Here is a 21,056-nt window from a genome sequence, read left to right on the forward strand (position 1 = left end):
GGTTGTGTCTTACCGACGCAAGCCGTGTGGTGCTGGGTGAAACCCGGCGGGCATCTGCAGGTGAAGCCTCCCAGCGTGTTGACACACAGGAACTGGCAGTTGTGCTGTTTGGTCTGACACTCATCAAGGTCTGAGGTGAAAGAGAAGCCAGTGAAAATCAGCGCAGAGTCACCTGGCTCCGCCTCCCTTCCCAGGAAGCCACAGGATGTGGTGGACATGTTCGACTCGGGCGTATTTTGTCTAGAGCTCTGCTGGAAGCTTCACAGACCTCCGGATGCGTATGGCGAGCGGTTTCTTCTCACACCCAAGCAGCGCCCGTACTGCGGGCTACTCCGATGGGACGGCCAGGGTGGTACGTAACACAAAGTTTTCTTAAAATAAGAAACTGAATGGCTGAGTCACAGTGGTTTCCGTGAACTCTTCTCAAAGTGAATACCCCAAGGTTCTACTTCTTGCATTTAGTGCAGAGTTTAGTGTATGGCTGGTCACTTATTCCTCTTGAGGGGGTGGGGGGGGGGAGATTAAATAAAAATAAAACAGAAGCTGGAAACTGATGGAAGGTCTGAAAATAAGCACTGAGTCCGGCTCTCAGGGTCCGAATGAACACAGCATCATAAACACCAGAGGAAGCAAAAATACAGCTGTAATGCTGGCCACAAACGGAATTTATATTTGACTGTGATTTCAGTTAGATTAAAACTTAATGTGGGAGAATACACTTAAGTAAATGCAGAAAGCAGTATAAGATGCACACAACACTAATTCATTATTTTGAAGCTTAATAAACACACTGTTTGCACTCATAACAACATGCAAAATTAAACTGACTCATAACAGTTCACTAAATAGATCCAAGAGAACAGTACTGCTTGGCTACAATAATTATTATTATTTGGTATTCCTTGGAAATACCACTTTGTCTTCTTAGGAATAACCTGTATTTCAAACATTCAGCTAGACAGGGATTTTCTCAACCCACTCATTGCATTCGGGTGAGGTTTACGATAAAACTGAATGCCCGAGGAAAGCCCTGAAGCTATGGTCATTGTCTAGTTTAGTTTGATAATTACTTTTAATACTACCTGTGCGAAAAAGTGAAATTCATCCATCCATTTTCAATCACCTGCACTAAATGTGTAATGAAGACAGTCGAGAAGAAATAAAATCTTGGATTAGCAGCAAAATAAATCTTATTTTAGTTATTTGTTTCAATCTCTTCCCTCACTAACATTTTTTTTTTGTTTTATTTAATTTCACTCAATTATCAATTTGTGCGGTTTGCTACGTAAGAAGCAAACAGCTGTAATCTGGGCTTTCATTCTCCCTGTCTCCTACCATGTGTCCTCTGGTAGAACTGTCTGTGACAGTTCAAGTGGTCACTAGGAAGGTGTGCTTTAATGACAGCGATTAGATGAATTTGGATGTGCAAGGAGTGAGACACGAGGGTCAGAAATGCCAGAGACGTCTCCCTCACCTTTGCACGTCTTTCCATCCTCTTGCAGGACGTAGCCCCGAGGACAGGAGCACTGGTAACTCCCCTCAGTGTTCTTGCAGATGAAGTTGCACGGTTTCGGGGACTGGGAACATTCATCAAGATCTAAGTGAAAGGGATGTCAGGATTACATTCTCAGTTTCAAGAAACCACCGGCCTCTTTCCTCCCTCCATGTTCTTACTCCGTGTTTTTCCTTCCCACTTTAACTTAAAATGGAAAAAACAGCCAGGGGAAAATGATGCACAGAAGTTTTCTTGACAGTAACATACTGGTTTACTTTGTAGATCAATCTATGGTTCTTGGGACACATGTACTATCTGGACAATTGTGTCTGGGGGCAAAAAAAAAAAAAAAAAAAGAAAAATCCACTGCCTTCTTTAGATTTATGTACTTTGGTTTACAGCTCAAGGATCATTCTCTTAAAAGTAGGAGTTTCTTTCTTCTGACACATGGCTCTGGAAGACGTTCTCTGAAACTGTGAGCTGACCCGCCGAGCACCGTGGGGTCCCCACAGGCTTGCCGCGCCCGAGTCAGGCCCACGCTGCTCCTGGGCCAGGCAGCTCGACTGCACACACACGGTCGGCAGGCTCTCCTGCCCTCTGTCTTCCATCTGGTCCTTACTTCCTTCCGCTCCCTCCCAGCAAGATGGCTCAGTCTCAGAGTCACGGGATCAGAGGTCACAGCGCCTTTCAAAGCAGACCCTCGGGGCCCAGCTTTCTCCTTGCAGGGTTCAATACCGTCTCCCTCTTTTCTTTTGGCCCCAGGATGGTACAGCCCCAGCACACAGCACTGTGCCTTATAGATTCTACACACTCTGCTCACGTCCTGAACCAAAACAACCCTCCCGAAATCATCCTCCCTTGAACATGCTAGCTTTCTTCTGCTAGGACTGATGGACAGCAAAGAATCTCCTCTTCCTAGTAAAACACACTGAGCAAAAGTCACGCACATTTTCGAGAACGCTGGAAGCTGGTGATCAGTAGCCTGTTCTCAAGGACTCCCATGCCCAACCAAGTGAGTCACATGCCTACTAAGGGTCAGTTTTGTTTTTCTGAACCTTTTCATGCCAGGTGTGTTTGTTAGTGAAATAGGTGCTTTAATGGACTATCATGCAAGTTGATTAAATATGGAGGAGAAGAGACACTTTTTTTTTCTTCAATGAAAACTAAGTCACATGCTTTGGAAAAGACTCATTAGAGGCCAGGCCCCCACCCGCTGTCCTCCACCGGTACAGAATGGTGGGGGTGAGACCGTAAGAAATTAGAAAAAGAGACTGTAAAAATGTAGAAGGATTCTGTCCTGACACTGCTTTGCAACTGCAAATTTTACACGAGGCTTCATTCGTATATTTTATGCCAAAAACCAGCAATGGCAAACAAGTCCAAACATGCTCACACACAGGCTCACCGTTAGAAGCCCTCTTCTTTCAACAAGAGACTGACAAACGAAGAGGCGCTTGTAATTTTAAATTAAAATATAAAATGGTGAAAGAATATTTTTTTATAGTTTTTATGCTCCCCGACCAAACACTTCTGATGAACTGAACAGTTCTGTGTCGCACATTATTGGACAACTACCGTGCTATCAGGAGCCACATTCCTGAAAGCAATGGCATGACTGCATAAAAGGTGCATTGCAGCGCCCCACAGTAAACCTCCCGCATTGCCACGGTGACTCGTAGGAAACAGAAGTTGGCCACCCCCAGACACAGAGACCCACCCGCGCCTTACCTACACACGAGGTGCCGCTGATGTCTGTCGTGTAGCCAACCTTGCAGAAGCATCGGAATGAGCCCATGGTATTGATGCACTGACCATGGGTGCAGAGGTTTGGCATCACCTTACACTCATCAATATCTGTGGGCGAAAAAGAAAACCCCAAATAAAAACAAACACACAAGTTAATATATATGTAAGGATAAAACTGGTGAGAAGCTAGGAGAAACGAAGGGACGGACGTGAAATAATTAGCAACCAGCACTCACAGCAGCGCTGGAGTACCTCTGCATCACTCCGCTGAAGGGCAACACGGAAGGGAAAGGATATTGACGGGATTGGAAGAGGTCCATAAATGGAGGCTCTGCTGAAAGCCCTGCTTCAGTCTACTCATTTTGCAATCTAAGTATGAATTATTTTGGCGAGATGTAGAAAGCTGTCTCTCTGAAGTCCAACTAATCTGGGATTTGTGGTGATTTCCCACACCTGGACCTCACGTCCACACTTGGATTAGACTCTGAAGAAAGGGTTTCATGAGCAGAGTAATTGGGCCCAGGACCAACAGTCTGTACAGTAATAGAAGAAAATGGTATTTTTTTCAGGGCACTAGTCTATCAGGTGGTTGTACAAAAAAAAAAAAAAAAAAAAAATGGAAACAAAGAGGAATAATGGGTCAGAGGCTAGAATGATCTCCAAAGTTGGAGCCTTTAGATATAAACTCCTTAAACGAGGAGTGGTCTCAGGGAAAAAAACAAAACAAAACAAAAAAAACAACTGGAAACCACTAACCAATTATGAGACATCCTGGTGTGTAAATATGTTGCAAACAGACTGTGTCCTTGTGCACACTCAAATAAACAACACTTATTTAAATAAAGCAAATATAGTTTGGAGGTTACATGGCCTTTGGGGTTAGACAGGTATGTTCTCAGACACCTTAGAAAGGGTGTTATCTCAAGAAAATTACTTATCATTACCTAAGCTTCATGCTTTAGTTTCCTAATAAATTCTACCTCTTAGATTCGGTATGAAGTTTACATCTTTTCAAGTCTCTTAATCATTGGCAAAAAGCATATACAAACACGTATACATATAAATATTTTAGCCATTATATCACTTTTTCACTTTTCCTTCAGACTGATCTGAATTAATGTTCACTGCATCGAAAATGTGCATGACTTTTGCTCAGCTCCTCACCTCTTCCATCGGTGGTGTATCCAGGGCCGTGAGGACATATCTTTTTGTACTGGGCCGTTCCGGGAAGCGGGCAAAGCTCACACTGGTGCCCCCAGCCCCGCCCCCCGTCACAGCAGCACTCGGACTTTGTGACCAGGTTGCGGCTGCTGGACGCCATCTGGCACATTGTCTGCAGCACCTCGGCAAAGCAGAGTCCCTGTCGGTTGTCTGAAATAACAATGTGGGTAATGAACATCAATGACATGGAACTGACACTTGATCTTCAAAATAAGAAAGGACAGTCAGTGTTTTTCCTCCTGGCACAAACTTTTTCAAAGGTAAATAGTCTTCTCTGTGAACAGCCACCGTGCTTCAGACAGCTTCATGATTATAAAAAGTTGTTGGAGAAGGAGTCTGCAGTGTGCTCTTTTACTACAATTTATTAAATTTGACAAAGAGTGATATGATGCTTAGGAAATAGATTTATTTTTCTTCAACCCATCAGCAGCTAACTGATAGTAAACTACCATTCCTGTAGAACACAAATAAAAGGAAAATGAAGTGAAATTATTTCCTTTTATTTATTTATTTTTAAACATTTTATTTATTTGTCAAGGGAGAGAGAGAGAGCACACGAGCAGGAGAGAGGGGCAGAGGGAGAGGGAGAAGCAGCCTTCCCGCTGAGCAGGGAGCCCGACGCGGGGCTCGATCCCAGGACCCTGGGATCATGATCTGAGCTGAAGGCAGATGCTTAACCGACTGAGCCACCCAGGCACCCCAAATTATTTCCCTTTAAATAAGCAAATGAGTATCCAGGACTTGTTTTTGAAAAGTAAATCCTGGATGATGTTACCATCTTGGTACATATTCAATCCAATCTCATCTTTTCTGCATCTAAAAGAGTGTTCAAACATTGGGACTAAACAGATTTTTTTTTCAGTATAAATAAAGGAATTTCTCTGATGTAAATATGCAAATAAATCTTTAATATGGTTTTATGAACCATCCTAGTGAAACCTTAATAATACGAACAGAGAAGTACATTATAGGTTATCTATATCTACCTAGCCTACATGGTAGGCTATCTTTTCTATTGCCGGAAAGATGGTGGTTAGTAAGGGTCTGGATTGAAGACATCAGCAAACAAAATTTATTTTCTTGACTAACAATCTCCTAGGATTGAATGCAATGACATCATTTGGAGAAAAATCTGATACAGCTGAAACATGCTGTTTTTATATCAGATCAAGTGATGAGTGCTCTTATTTCTCTGCCTTAAATTTTACTACTCCATACTTTTACACCTGCTCATAATTAACTGAAATGGTTTATAATGTATGCATTTTAGCATGAAAATACAACATAATGTCTGAGATTCATATTTTCCACAGGAAAATATTTTGTAAAACATTTTTCTGTACCATAAAATAGAAATTAAACCTCATTGCATTTTTGAAATGTGGCATTTACTTTAATATTTCTAATACAGCAAAGCTTACCTCACACAGCAAATATTTTCTTTTGGAATTAAATCATCTCCTGATGTAAGTTTTACTAAAGTCACATTTTCCATAGAGCTTAATTAATCTTAATTTTGGAAAGACTATCTAAGAAGGCTATTTACATTACACATAGATGTGCATACAACTCACATGCACAGAAATACATCATTTTAATAGATGTGTACCTTTAGGAAGAAGGATATGCATTACTCAGATTGGGGGATTTTTTAGCAGACAAGAATATGTACGTAGAGCTCTTCTGTGATGACTTCATAAAACAGATGTTTTATTCACCAGGTAAAATACACTCAGGTGTCACTTACCAAGGCATTCAGTGCCTGAGGAACTTGACTGAAATCCTTCATTACACTCACATCTGTAGCTCCCGATAGTGTTCACACAGCGCCCATTTTCACAAATTCCTGGCTTGGTCCTGCATTCATTTTCATCTTGGGGAAAACAAAGAGGGTGAATAATGAGCAGACTGTAAAATTACTATTTTCAGATTATCCTCAAGTGGGTTTTATGTTATTTAAAACTTCCTCGCCAAAATACTAATAACGACGGGATTAAAAACCAGTCATATGTGAATATGGATTTATTTTTAACTTCATCTTTCCAGGTGGGTTCTTTCTTAACAAAGTTTTTTCTTTCTTTTTCCCTCCCCACCCCTCGTGGGGAAGGGGTGGTGGTTGATGAAAACTGGCCTCCACAAGACATAAACTCGCCCTGCGACACCAGACAAAGTGGGAAAGAACTGTGGGGGAGAGAGTGCTGGTTACGTGACAGGAGAGAGAGGCTGGGAGCAGAGCAGGGGGAGGTGTGAGGGAGGGGAAGAGAGGATTACAGTCACACAGGCAGGGATGACGGGCAAGCTTCCAGACTAGCTTTGCGTAAAATCACAGGGGTAGTATGGTGTGTGAGGGCCACTAATGGTAGAAGGAATGTAGGTAGTACTGCTCTTTTGGTTGGTGATAAATTAGAGCAAAACTGCTTTATTAAAGTCTCCTTTGTCCTCACTATATTTGCATTCTGTAAATTTTGCTTGGGGCATTTTTTTTTTTTTTGAAGCTCTGTTCTTATGAGCATAAAGGAGCTCATAATGAGATAGTTTTGATTGAGCTGCTTTCATCTTTATACTTTTTTTAATCTTTAATTTGTTGATATTTATTTTGCTTGTGCTTTCTTTTTTATCAGCGTTTGCCCTCAATGTAGACTTTTCCATCGGTGTCAACAAGGACCAGTTTCAAAAGTCTCTGGCACGAGGTCTTCTGCCCTCTCCCGGTGCCACCTGCCACGCCGATGTGATCTAGAGATTTTGGTTTGCTAGATCTTTTCTTTATGTGCCATCAGTATCTCTGTAAACCAAATCATGAGGTTTCCTGGTTCCTTGGCTTACCACTGCTTCATGGATAGTACCCTGTCCTTTTAGATTAATAAAACAAAACATGGGAGTATCTAGCTCGGTAATCATTTTAGAGGGTGTGCGGGTGGTAAGCATTCTAGAATACATTTCTGACAATGTCTTTTTTATTTTATTACTGGACTGAGTGTAGAATTTTAGTTCAAAATTATTTTCCCTTAGCATCTTTGGAAAATATTGCTCCATTGTTTTTCTTTTACCCAATGTTACTGCTCATTTGCAGGAAATCTGGTTTTTCTCTCTGGAAGCTTTAAGGGGTTTCACTTTGCTCTCATCACCATCATGTGTCTTGGGTGAAATTTTCCTTCCCTTTTAGGAAAAAAAAAAACTTACTATGGAAATTTTAAAGTATATGTACAAAAATAGTGAGCTAAGTTATGGATTTAAAAAACTGTATAGTGTCTGTTATTTCTAGAATCTGAGGGTTCAAGGTCTGCCTTCTTGATCGAATGCTATCCTTGATGTCGCTCACCTTTATTCTGATTTGCATTTTTGTTGTCTGAATTACTTTTTTTAAGAAGGGCTCTTGTTGGACATACTGAATGAGTTCCTCCATGTCTGATGATATATGATAGAGCTTTTATACTTGAAAGACGGCTAGACAGGTCCCCAAATTTTAATTACTTCTGCTCTGCTACCATTGGTGTAAGAATTACTGTGAGACCTTGAAGAAAGTAGCTTGATTTTTTTCCTGCCTTGTAGGTAATTTTCCTTTTCTGCCCAGGTGCCTCAAGCCATCAGAAGTCTTTTCTGATAACTTTTTCTTTTTTCTCTTGTTGAAATTTGTAACTTCACTCGGGAATATCTTGGTGTGATGTTGCACTACCTATGAAATTTTGATTTCTAGCATTCCAGGTTTTATCCTTGGAAAAATTTCTCCATCACATCAGGACTGCCAATTAGTGACCATGGCATTGTCCACCGCTCTGTCTTCGTGCACTTAGCTCTGTCTATGCAGCATGACAGGCCAGAGACAAACCCACAAACGAGACAGGTCTCACTTTAACTCATGATTCAAATCTCAAATGCGAACTAATGCTCCTTTGACAATCTTACTGTATTTCTTCGTATGTCCACCATGCTCCCACTTTCTACAATGACTACTTACTGCACACGGAGACGAGAACTCCTCCATCTCTCCACTACCCACCACCCGTGTGGCCCTCACTTTCCACCTCTTGTCTTTTTCCGCAGTTAAAGATTCTCTGGTTTTTCTCAAAGGCCACTCTTTGCACTTGTACTCTGGATTGCCTTCCAAGAGTTCACAGTTATCCTTTTTCAGTGAGTTATTCTCTCGACACACATTTTCTCATAACTTCCATCTTAAAAAAAAAACCATCTCTTTTAATAACGTCTTATACCTCTAACTAGTACCTCATTTGTGTTCCCCTTCAGGACAAATTTCTCTCTTTTTTTTTTTTCCCTCTCAGCGCTCTGATTCCTATTTTGTTCTATTTTATTTCCAGATTTATTGAGGTATAAAGTAAAAGGATTCCTCCATCAAGTGAATCAGTCACCCATTACCTCACATATTTTTCTGTGGGAGAATATTTAAATTCTGTTCTCTTAGCAAATTTCAATTACACAGTACAGGGTTATCAGCTGTAGTCGCTGCCACGTCACACATCAGATCCTTAGACCTTATTCATCTTATACCTATAAGTTTGTATGCTTTTACCAACCTCTCCCTATTTCCCCCACCCTCAAGCCCCTGACAAACATTTTTCTCCACTATTTCTGTGAACTCAATTTATTTATTTTTTTAGACTCCAAATATAAGTGATACCGTGTCTTTCTCGGTCTGGCTTATTTCACTTTGCATATTGCCCTTTGGGTTCATCCGTATGTTCTCACAAATGACAGGATTCCCTGAATCCTGTGTGTGTGTGTGTGGGTGTGTGTGTATGTGTGTACGTTTTCTTGTCCACTCATGCACTGATACACACCTAAGATGTCTCCACACCTTGGCTATTGCCAATAATGCTACAATGAACATTGGAGTTCAGGTATTTTTTTGAGATAATGCTTTTGTCTCCTTTGGATATATACCCCAAAGTGGGACTGCTGGATTATATGGTAGTTCTATATTTAATTTCTTAGGGAAATTCCAAAATCCATACCTCGTGGCCTTAGCAGTTTACGTTCCCACCAACAGTACATACGGTCACAGTGCATGGGGTTCCTTTTCTCCACATCCTTGTCAACACTTGTTATCTCTTGTCTTTTTTATGATTAGCCATCCTAACAGGTGTGAGGTGGTATCTCATTGCGGTTTTGGTTTTCATCTACCTGATGACTGGTGATGAAGAGGCCACCAAATCTTATTGCTCCTTCTTTCTTCTTCTTCTTTTTTTTCTTAAAGATTTTATTTATTTATTTGACAGAGACAGACACAGTGAGAGAAGGAACACAAGCAGGGGCAGTGGGAAAGGGAGAAGCAGGCTTCCCACTGAGCAGGAAGGCGGATGCGGGGCTCGATCCCAGGACCCTGGGACCATGACTTGAGCCGAAGGCAGACTCTTAATGACTGAGCAACCCAGGCGCCCCTCCTTTTCATTTCTGTGCATCAGCTCAAATGTCTCCTTGTCAGTGAAGCCTTCCTTGGAAATGTCTTCTAAATTAGCTCCCATTTAATCATTAAATCTTACTCAAAAATATTTACTGCTATATGAAATTATCATGTCCATTACTTGTTTGATGCCTGTTGTTCCCTGAGCAAAACATAAACAACTTGAGAGCAAAGTGGGGGCAGGGAGGGGGGTGAGGAGGACCACCTGTCCTTCTAGTTTATTAGGGTCTTCCAAGAGCCACACACACAGCAGGTGTTCAGTAAAGTGTAACTCAGTAAGTGACTGTTCTGTAATAGTTTTTCATGGGGGCGGTGTGTTCTTCTTATATACAGATATAAATATCTTCTATGAGATACTCATATACTCAAATATATTTCAATTTTTTTTTTTACTTTTCTCTTTTGGGGGGCACTTTATTTATGCAATGTTGGATTTTTTGTCTTCCACCTATATCATTTTCTTATTAATTACTTCCATACCCACATTTTTACTTGTGTTTTCAGCCTTTGCTTCTTTTTATTAATTCTACTGTGCCTAATTTCTGTGATGCTTTTCTTTTCTGAGCTCTGCTAGATCATTCTCTCTTGATACTGCTTTATCTTCATTTTCAAGCTCTTTTATTATAGTTTTTATTTAATGGTGTCTCTTACAGAATATGAAACGATTTTCCTAAACTTGTCTTCCTCCATTCCTGAGGTGTTTTAGTCTTAATTCTTGTTTATACTCCTTTCTTCTCCCCACCGCCTCAACCCCAGTATATATAACTTAGTTGCACTCTTCTGTAATTATCCATCTTTGACTGATTTTCACCATTTCAACTATTTGCTGAAAAATAATGTAACAGAAGATCACCCATTGCTGAGCTGGCTGTAATCTATAGCTTCAATTCATGTTTGTTGTATGAGCATTCTCTCACCAAATTGGTTATACTCTCTGCCCATGGGGCATGCATACCAAGTTTTTTGTAATTTAGGAGGTCACTGTGGCTCTGAGTAAAGTTCTTTTTTTTTTTTTTAAGATTTTTTAAATTTATTTATTTATTCATGAGAGACGGGGGGGGAGAGAGAGAGAGAGAGAGAGAGAGAGAGAGAGAGAGAGGGAGAGAAGCAGAGGGAGAAGCAGGCTGCCAAGGAGCAGGGAGCCCGATGTGGGACTCGATTCCAGGACCCTGGGATCATGACCTGAGCCGAAGGCAGACGCTTAACCATCTGAGCCACCCAGGCGCCCTGAGTAAAGTTCTTTGAGTCTTAGTATGTCAACTGTGTTTTCCCTCTTCACACTGAATGTGAAACTGGACTTCTACAGAAACATTTTATGTTTCTCTCATTCACCTGTGTTCCCAATCTTGTACTCAAAGATTGCTGGATGAACTCTTAAATTGGGGCAGTTACTTTGGAAGATACCCGTATTCTATTAAAGTCTAAAGAAGAATAGGTCACCGCACCTCTTATGTGGTTTTTGATTGAAATTTTATAATATTTGAAAGATATTCTTCAGAGTCTGTATTTTGGGACCATTCCTCAGTTAAATAAACAACACTCTTCCCTCCTCTGCTGTATTTCTAAATCTTCAGGGGATGGGAGTGAGGGAACACATTTTTATTCCATCATCTTAAAAGCAAAGCCTTCCTTCCCCTCATTAATATTTCAAAATTCATTTTGAAATAAATTTTATTCATTTCAAAATGAACAGCCAATAGTATTGTCAAGATTTTCATTAAAATTTAATGATCTTGGTGAATTTTTTTCTATTTATTAGGTTTTTCTATTCATTTGTTTACTTAGAAAATAATTACTGGGCATAGTATATTACATAGTCAAATTTCATCTGCTCTATCTGATAAGGGGTCACTATCCAAAAATATATAAATAACTTAACACAACACCAAAAAAACAAACAATCTGACTAAAAAATGGGCAGAGGAACCGAGTTCGCACTTTTCCAAAGACAACATACAGACGGGCAACAGACATGTCAAAAGATGCTCAACATCACTAATCATCAGGGAAATGCAAATTGCAACCACAATGAGGTATCATTTTACTCCAGTCAGCATGGCTAAAGTCAAAAAGTCAAGAAGTAACAACTGTTAGCAAGGATGTGGTGAGAAAAAGGAATCATCAAACATGGTTGGTGGGAATGCAAACTGGTACAGCTACTGTGGAAAACAGTATGGAGGTTCCTCAAACAATTAAAAATAAACTACTTTATGAGCCAGTAATTCCATTACTGGGCATTTGCCCAAAGAAAACGCAAACACTAAGTTGAAAAGATATATGCACTCCTTGTTTGCTGAAGCAGTATTTACGATAGCCAAGATATGGAAGCAACCTCAGTGTCCACTGATAGACGAATGGATAATGAAGGAAGATGTGGGACATACACACAATGGAATGTTACGCAGCCATAAAAAGGATGAGGGCATGCCATCTGAGAAAATAATTACTTCTAGAAGTAATTATGCTAAGTGAAATAAGTCAGACTGAGAGAGACAGATATCGTATGACTTCATTCCTGTGTGGGATCTAAAAACACAAATGAATAAACACACACCAAAAGCACAAGCTGACCTATAATACAGAGAACAAACTGATGGTTCCCAGAGAGGAGGGGGGTGGAGAGGTTGGGCAAAATGGGCGAAGAGGAGTGGGAAGTATAGGTTTCCAGTTACGGAATGCAAAGGCCACGGAAATAAAAGACACGGCATAAAGAATAGGGTCGATGATATTGTTAGAGCAATGCATAGTGACACACGGTAGCTACACTGGGCATGAGCACAGCATAATATTTAAACTTGTAGAATCACTGCAGTTGTATACTTGAAACTAATGTAACATTGTGTATCAAGTGTACTTCCATTAAAAAATATTTCACCTGTGACTGCATTTATAGTTTTCTTTATAGAGGTTTTAGATTTCCCATGTAAGTCTAATTCTTTAGCTTTTGATATTTTTAGTTTCTATTGCATTTGATATTTGGGGGATAATTTTGTTGGATTCCAGTTTCACCGTACTCAGCACTTTTATTGTGTTTCTTTTTGTGGCTTTATCTTTCATTCTCATTCTGACATTTTTAAGCACTTTTTTAAAAAAGATTTTATTTATTTATTTGACAGAGAAAGAGACAGCGAGAGAGGGAACACAAGCAGGGGGAGTGGGAGAGGGAGAAGCAGGCTTCCCGCCGAGCAGGGAGCCCGAGATCATGACCTGAGCCGAAGGCAGTCGCTTAACCAACTGAGCCACCCAGGTGCCCCTGTAAACACTTTTTATTTATAATAATATTTTGGCTGTTTATAATGGAATTTCTAACTATAAAAACATGTCTGTATTAAATGGAACTTTGCTATAAAGAGTCTTCTGATGATCAAAGAAAGTTCTGCAGAAGGTTCAGCTACCAGCATAGTATCATGAAAAGCCTGAGGATCAGAAATGTTTTAGAACCTGGATCTTCTGTAGCATCTTTTAACAACGAAGAAGTTCCAAATGTATAATGCTGCCCTAGGTCTTTCCTTTGAAAAAGCAAGTAGGTGGGATCATAGAATATTAGAGCTAAAACACTCCTCCTCCCCCACCCACCCAAATCATGTAGTCTGTCACTCTATAGAGGGAGACAGAGGTAAAGAGAATTTAGCGTCTTTTGAGTCACCCAGCTCATTTATGGCACATCCAGGACCAGAAAACTGGGGTCCTGAAGTGATCACAGTGCCCACCCCCTTGCTCCCAGGAAAAACACAGGTAAATGTAGTGACCGTACAATGTAAAACTCAGCTAGTTACAAAAATAAAAATTTCTCCAGGCGTAAAAAATAAAACACATTTCTAAGTATTTTAGTCAGATGAAATTCAAACACACATACACACTCAAGGAATTTAAAAAAAGAGAAGGAAATGAAAATGGATCTCATGCACCATAAGAAGGCAGGATGGTTAATAGTATCTTCCATACAATCTACTTGTACCATTTCAAGCACGTTAGCATATGCGCCATGGGAGACTCTGAGACTCAAACATATGTGAGTTTGTCAACATGACCCAGGAGTCTGGGTATCTCTTCTGGGTTTTCAGATCCTGGGAGAACAGTGCTTTTGAAGGAACCACTGCATAACTACCTCTGATGTCATCTATTTTTTAACTTTGGTAAGTACTGTATATTGAATGAAATACCTAATAGATTAAGAGAAACTATGAAATCGAACTACAGTCTGATCGGTTGTTTGCAGGCATTTAAAAATTAATTTTAGAGGGCGCCTGGGTGGCTCAGTTGGTTAAGCGACTGCCTTCGGCTCAGGTCATGATCCTGGAGTCCTGGGATCCAGTCCCGCATCAGGCTCCCTGCTCAGCGAGGAGCCTGCTTCTCCCTCTAACCCTCCCCCCTCTCATGTACTCTCTCTCTCTCATTCTCACTCTCTCAAAATAAATAAATAAATCTTTAAAAAAATCAATTTTATATTATGCATGTAATTCACAAATTCCACTCTTTTGTAAAAAATTAAAATTGACAGGTAAGGTTGAATTACGTTTCAGACTAGTACCCTCTAATCTTAGTGTCTTCCCTGGGGGTAATTCCTTCTGTGAAGTGGGGGTTATCTTTTAAAAAATGTTTCTGTGTATTTACTTGCTTACATACATACATACATACCTACAGAAAACACACAGTATTACTTACAATTTTCTTTAAAATATGACATTATATATTGTTCTGTAACTACACATTAAGAGCCCTGCTTCAGTAGAACCCTTACCTGCTCTATGGAATTTCACAGCGACGATACGCCACGTTTATTTCACTGTCTTGGGCATTTGGGTTTTGTTTTTTTTTTTGGTTGTTACTATGAACAAAATTGTAGCGAATATCCTTGTATCTCTCCGAATTCCTGTGTTAGATTCACTTTTTCAAACAGCTTTCTTTTCTTTTCTTTTATTTATAAAGATTTTATTTATTTATTTGAGAGAGAGAGCACGAGAGAGAGCATGAGAGGGAAGAGCATCAGAGGGAGAAGCAGACTCCCTGCCGAGCAGGGAGCCCGATGCGGGGCTCGATCCCAGGACTCCAGAATCATGACCTGAGCCGAAGGCAGTCGCTCAACCGACTGAGCCACCCAGGCGCCCCCATAACTAAGATTCTGAATTCAAGGAGGGGCAACCATCTCTTCTCCAGGAGGAGGAAGACTCTGATTGCACCATCCCAGGTGACAACACTTTGGGGAAGAAGTGCTGAGATACAAGGGCCAGGCATCCATGGCCACTGTATGTGGGGGGGGACTGCAACGTGCACCATAAAAACCCGAACATTTTCAGTCCCTGAAGCCACCTTAGAGACCCAGCTGCACCTCCTCCATTTACACATGAATTAACTAAGGTCCAAGTAGGTTACAAACAATATGGCCAAGTTGCAGAGCGATCCAGCCTGAGCAGGGGTCTGGAGATGAGCGGCCTCTCCTCGTTGATGGAGTGATACCGAAACGAGAACACCCATACTTTCCCTTTGCTAAACAAGCAGAATTGTTTCAAGGAGCTGTCCTCTACTTCTCAATTAAGTGTTTTCAATTTACAGGACACAGAAGGATGAGAAGCAAGGGCAGGCATCACTGGCACTGCACGATCTAAACTGAGTTCTACTGGCACAGCCCCTGAGATGGAAGAAATCCAGCAACAGCACAGCTCTGAAACAGCTAGAAAAAAAGCTGGCTGGGAGTGAGGATGGTTTGGGACTAGTGCTATAAACCTGCCCTGAGGTAGGCATCCAAAATAGCAGACCCCGCCCTGCGAAGCCTTACCCACGCAGCCCTCTCCGTCCGGCCGTCGGGTCATGCCGGGCGGGCAGAGGCACATGAAGGTGCCGATCAGGTTCTTGCACATCATGCCTCTAGATTCACAGTCATGGAGCCCTTCAGCACATTCATCCAGATCTAGAAAATAGTTTTAACAGGAAAATAAAATTCTCAGGAGCAGGCTACCGTTTCGGATTTTGAAGTCTTAGTTTTGGTTTTCTGGCTCTTAAAACGCTACCGTGTGACAGAGAAAGGAGCCAAGTCTCTTCCAACTCTTGGCTACATTCTAGATTTGTAAAAGCTTCGGCATTGGTCCTAATGCCAAGAAGTTCCGGAAAGAGCTGAATGGGAAGTCATCAGAGAGGGAGACAAATCATGAGAGACTGTGAACTGTGAGAAACAAACTGAGGCTCTAACAAATAAATAAATAAATAAAAATCTTAAAAAAAAAAAAAGAAACAAACTGAGGGTTGCTGGAAGGGAGGTGGGTGGGGGGGGATGGGCACTAAGGAGGGCACATGATGCGATGAGCACTGGGTGTTATACGCAACTGATGAATTATTGAACTCTACATCTGGAACTAATGATGTACCATATGTTGGCTAATTGAACTTAAATAAAAAAAATACTATAGTAAAAAAAAGTTCAGGAAAGGACAGTTTTGCTTTAGTAAGAGCCCAAGAGTGTGACAGTGGTGGGCTCTTCAACCTGTGTTATCTTTGATTTGCTCAGGTAGACCATCAAGGGTCTTGTTATCCAGGTGTGGGAATCTACCAGCAAAATGCTGTCAGATTCATCTGTAAACGCTGGAAGAAGATAGTGGAGAACTGTAAGACCATTACAATACATTTCCAGTGGCAAATAAAGTGTCTCCTGTCTGTGGCCTTACCTTTGCACATCTTCTGGTCTTCCCTGAGGGCGTAGCCAATCGGGCATGTGCATTCATAGGACCCGAAGGTGTTCATGCAGCGGAAAGCACACAGCAGCGGGTTCTGGGCACACTCGTTGATATCTGATCAAGGAAACGGGCAGGCATGTACTGAGCCTACAGTTTTGTTTGTTTACATGACACTGGTGTATTTACTCGGCTCTCATAGAGAAGGCAGTAGAATAACAGAACTCCCACTACTGGTATGGAGAAGCGGGTACCTGACAAACTCATCCTCCAACAAATAACAACTATAAACTCTGGGAAAAAAATACAGAAACAACTACCTGCAGTAGTTTCTACTGGTGAGTTGAAACTCAGCAAACAATCAGCAAGAAATAAGTTCCTAGTTTTTTTCTTTATTTTTGTTTTTCTAAAACTACCCTGTGGATGGCCACAGTCCTGGCAGCTACATCTTCAACAGAAACTTCCCGAGCTTCTACCTGGAGCAATCAGGAGAGGGAGCTAGGGGCAACCAAGGCTGCTCAAGAATGAGGGGGAACCCCGATAGGAGAGGACCAGAGGTGGAGACACACTTTTTTTTTTTTTTGCATAAAAGACCAAGTTGTTGACTTAACCATGCGTGTGTGGGGCAAAATCAAAGAAGCTAGCCACACTGGGGCTTACAGAACAAACTGAAATCTGAACCACTCTCTTCCACAGGCCAGCCACTCTGCTTTTACGTTCATCCAGGTTAACTGCCTGCTAAGACAAAAGCATCAACATTCTTCGAAGTAATACAACTGATTCCAGAAGATATCACACTCACAACATCCATGGTATAGCTCCAAATTAACCAACATGCTGAGGAGCCAAGAAAATGGGATGCCAACGTCAAGAGAAGAACACAGATGCCAACTCTGAGGTGACGAAGATGCTGCAACTATCAGACAAGGACTTTGAAGCAGCGACTGTAACCGTGCCCACCGGGGAAAAGGGAAGGATATTTGTGATGAACATAATCATCAGCAGAGTATCAAAGCCTCAGAAGTAAAGGCTGAGACATTAAAAAAACCTTTCCTATTATCAAGAAGAAATAATATTTAAGAAAAGTATCACTTGCCTTCACAATTCATCATGGGCCCTGGCTCAAAGCCTTCATTGCAATTGCATTCAAAACTCCCAATAACATTGGTGCATGTACCATTCCCACATGGATTGCCGATGGAACATTCGTCAGTATCTGAGAAAAGAAGAGTAAGAAAGTACCAAACAATCTGCAGAGTTTTAGCTTAATATGAGCATGAATATCTGCCTGGCCCTCACACATTTCCAGGATCTTCACAGGGCCCACCTGACTCTGTACCCTCCTTGGCCTTGAAGAGCTGGCCGGCCCTGACTCAGTGCAGACGAGCCCCAGGGATCAAGCGTGCCAAGCTCTGAGTGCCCAGACAGCCATGTTTTCCCTAAAAGTCACAAACCCATAGAGGGGTGTGGTCTTCTGCTACAAGAGCAGCTGCAGAAAGTCAGTGGACCTAAAATGGCCCTCTTTCCCCTTACTGGTTTTGGCAACTGTAAAGCTCTAGGCTAGGCACACCAGAGTTTGTACATTTGGCTGGAGGCCGAGGTTGGGCAACTCTCTCCACATTCACATAAACCACATCTACCGGAAAATACAAGATGGGAGAAGAAAAAGCCGTTACTAGCTACTGACACTGGCTCTGTGAGTCCCACCGCCACCCGGGGTGCCTGCAACAGGAGAACTAGGGTAGAACTTTCCGAGTGTGTAACGCGGAGCCAGCACTCACCCACACAGCGCACTCCAGTGTAATCCAGGTTGTAACCCATGGGGCATTCACAGCGAAAAGACCCGTCTGTATTGATACACTGACCATTTGAGCAAATGCCTGGACTCTCAAGGCATTCATTGACATCTAAAATAAAGAATTATCCATAGACTTCCTCAATATAAAAAAGATACGTCGAAACCGTGTGCATCTATTCAACAGAGACTTAAAATTTACAAGACATGTAGGCATTTCTTTTGCCAGATAAATACGTACTGTACTTCGTACACAATGTAGTCTGATGATAAATATAATGCACGTGATATATAATGCTGTATATATATGTAATTTAAAATATACTGTATGTTATATAGTAAAATATGACTTATGGAATAAATGTACAATGATTTATTTATGGGAAGATTATAGGAATAAAATACGTCAAACCACACCTTCACGAGTATCATGAAGACTGGGAACCGTTCCGTGGCCGTAAGGACACAAGTCCTGGAAGGCAACTGTAGAGAAGAATACAAATTCCCCATTGCTGAAGAGTCTCAGTTATCAGAGACCTTCAGAACTGATTAATGGTATAAAGGAAATCTGACTTATCTATTTTTATGGTTTCCTTCAAAAGCAACACTGAGCCTATTTAGAGCAGGTCACCCAAGCTTGCCCAGCGCCTTCCGGGGTGCTGCCGACTGAGGGCTTCTGGTTCTATCTGTTTGCTCCTTTAAGGCTGAGCAGCCAGAGCCCCCTCTGCCCAAGACACACGGGAGCTGCCTTGGACCTAGAGACCAAGCTGGTTCCGAGCCTGCTGGGAAGCAGCCTACACCTCGGCTGCACCAACACAAGACCTGGGAGGCTCCTGATCTCCTCCTGCAAATGGCCCTTGTGCTGACTCAGCTCCTCACCCTTTTATGTAAGACTCTGAGAGTGGCAGCCCGTGGTCCGATCCCCACGTGGGACTCGTGCAGCAGTTGGGAATATAATTTTCACCCCCTCCTTGCATCTCCTGCCCACACCTCTCAAATTCATTCCTTTTAAAGCAAGCACTGCTAACCTCGGGCGGGGGGGCGGGGGATGAAGTAGCAGGAACTCTAGCTACGCTCACACATTCACACATGCTGAACACCCAAGTGGAGATCGAGTCCCTCAGATGAGCGTGTGCAGCGAACTTTACAGCTTAGACGTGAGGGAGAAATTTCGCCTTCAAAATACTCATCAGTTACACGGTTGAGGTGACTGACAGTCATTCCCAAACCTGCACAAAGTGGCCACTCTTACCTTCGTCATCTTTGGGGCACAGCTCACAGGGGTCCCCCCAGCCCTCTCCCGGCATTTTACTACAGCAACACTTGGCCTTGGTGGTGTTGAAAGCTTTGGGTACAGAACACTTTCCGTTTTCAAAGTTTGTGAAGCAGAAACTCTGGCGGGTATCTAGTCAAGAAAGCAAACAGCACGGGCCTCCTTACTGGTCATGTGAAAACACAGAATACTCTGTGGATAACGGTTTCTGATGGAGCGTTTCTCATGGGCTGAACGCAGGACGCAGATTAGATTAGCAGTTGAAAGACAGGTCTGGAAAACCTCCATGGCCGATTTCACATGCCACCTTACACTGACCTGTCTATAAAATTTGATGTGATTGTTTAAAATGTTTTTATAATGTCCCTAGGAAACCTGAGAAATGATGCTCAGTATTAAAATGATTTCCGTACCTCTTCTTCTACTGTTACGTGATAGCCTAATAAAAACATTCTACGTAACTTTCAGTAAAACCATTCGCATTAAAAGCAACTCATATACTAGTGTACACAAAAAATCTATACCAACAACAAATGCAACAGTGAAGCAATAATGATAATAATAATGTGAATAAAAATAGTAATTTTTAGTATGACATTAAAAAAAATGTGGAAACAGAGCCAAAAATTCAAAGTACCTTAAAAGTGTCCGGCACATACGGTTTTGAGACCTGTATTTTTAACTTAGACGTATTTGCCATATTCATGTACTTTGTAGTGACCTACATTTGCTTGAGGGTTTACGGTCTAGCTGTGACGTTCCTAAGAGCAAATGATGACAGAGAAGCCATTCCAAAGCTTACCAAAGCATCTGCGTCCATTATCAGACAGTACAAAGCCGGGGGGGCAGATGCACTGGAAGCCCCCAGGAGTATTGGTGCAGGAACCAAAAAGACAGATGTTGGGATCTTCGTCACATTCATTTATATCTGGATAAGAGCAAGAGAACATATTGCTTTAAGCACATTAATACACTGTTCAGTCTTTGAAAATAAATAAATTTGTCCATACTACCACAAACCACTAGCCACTGATTATTTAATATGAAACGAGAGTACATAAGGTGTAACTTACTCTTTAAAAGTAAACTATTATTGCTTCAAAAGTCAAAGAATATATCCAGTTTCAATCAACTCTACAGCCCAGACACCCAGCAGAACTCCAGCTCACTGCACCTGATCCCTACGGGTGTGTGTGTATGTCCCATCTGCTTATCACATGTGACCAATTCAATATCCTACCAGTGACATAGCCTCAACGGGTCTCCTCCTCTGATGCTCCTCTCTGCCATCCAGGTTAAGATCCCAGCATCAGCTTTGTTCCACCCCCTGACTCCAGATGCAGACAGCATGTGACCTGTCTCTTCTACCTCCTCTGGGCTTTCGAACTCAACCTCACCTGCCCCCGGGATTCCCATAAATCTCCTAACGGACTGGGGCATCTCCC

At 41.7% G+C, this 21,056-nt stretch overlaps 1 protein-coding gene across 1 annotated transcript in view; it reads right to left on the reverse strand.

The window, feature by feature from the left end:
• The window catches only part of FBN2 (fibrillin 2), a 262,634-nt gene that overhangs the window by 12,953 nt on the left and 228,625 nt on the right, over positions 1-21,056 (reverse strand). The window contains exons 49-60 of the mRNA XM_027606724.2: positions 20,414-20,539; positions 19,591-19,743; positions 18,756-18,821; positions 18,325-18,450; positions 17,640-17,759; positions 16,538-16,660; positions 15,655-15,786; positions 6,210-6,335; positions 4,406-4,612; positions 3,224-3,349; positions 1,475-1,597; positions 14-130 (exon numbers count right to left, since the gene is read on the reverse strand). Coding sequence (XP_027462525.2) covers positions 14-130; positions 1,475-1,597; positions 3,224-3,349; positions 4,406-4,612; positions 6,210-6,335; positions 15,655-15,786; positions 16,538-16,660; positions 17,640-17,759; positions 18,325-18,450; positions 18,756-18,821; positions 19,591-19,743; positions 20,414-20,539 — 1,545 coding nt within the window. The remainder of the gene's footprint in view (positions 1-13; positions 131-1,474; positions 1,598-3,223; positions 3,350-4,405; positions 4,613-6,209; positions 6,336-15,654; positions 15,787-16,537; positions 16,661-17,639; positions 17,760-18,324; positions 18,451-18,755; positions 18,822-19,590; positions 19,744-20,413; positions 20,540-21,056) is intronic.

Source organism: Zalophus californianus, chromosome 5 (assembly GCF_009762305.2).
Source record: "Zalophus californianus isolate mZalCal1 chromosome 5, mZalCal1.pri.v2, whole genome shotgun sequence".
Taxonomy (NCBI): Eukaryota; Metazoa; Chordata; class Mammalia; order Carnivora; family Otariidae; genus Zalophus; species Zalophus californianus.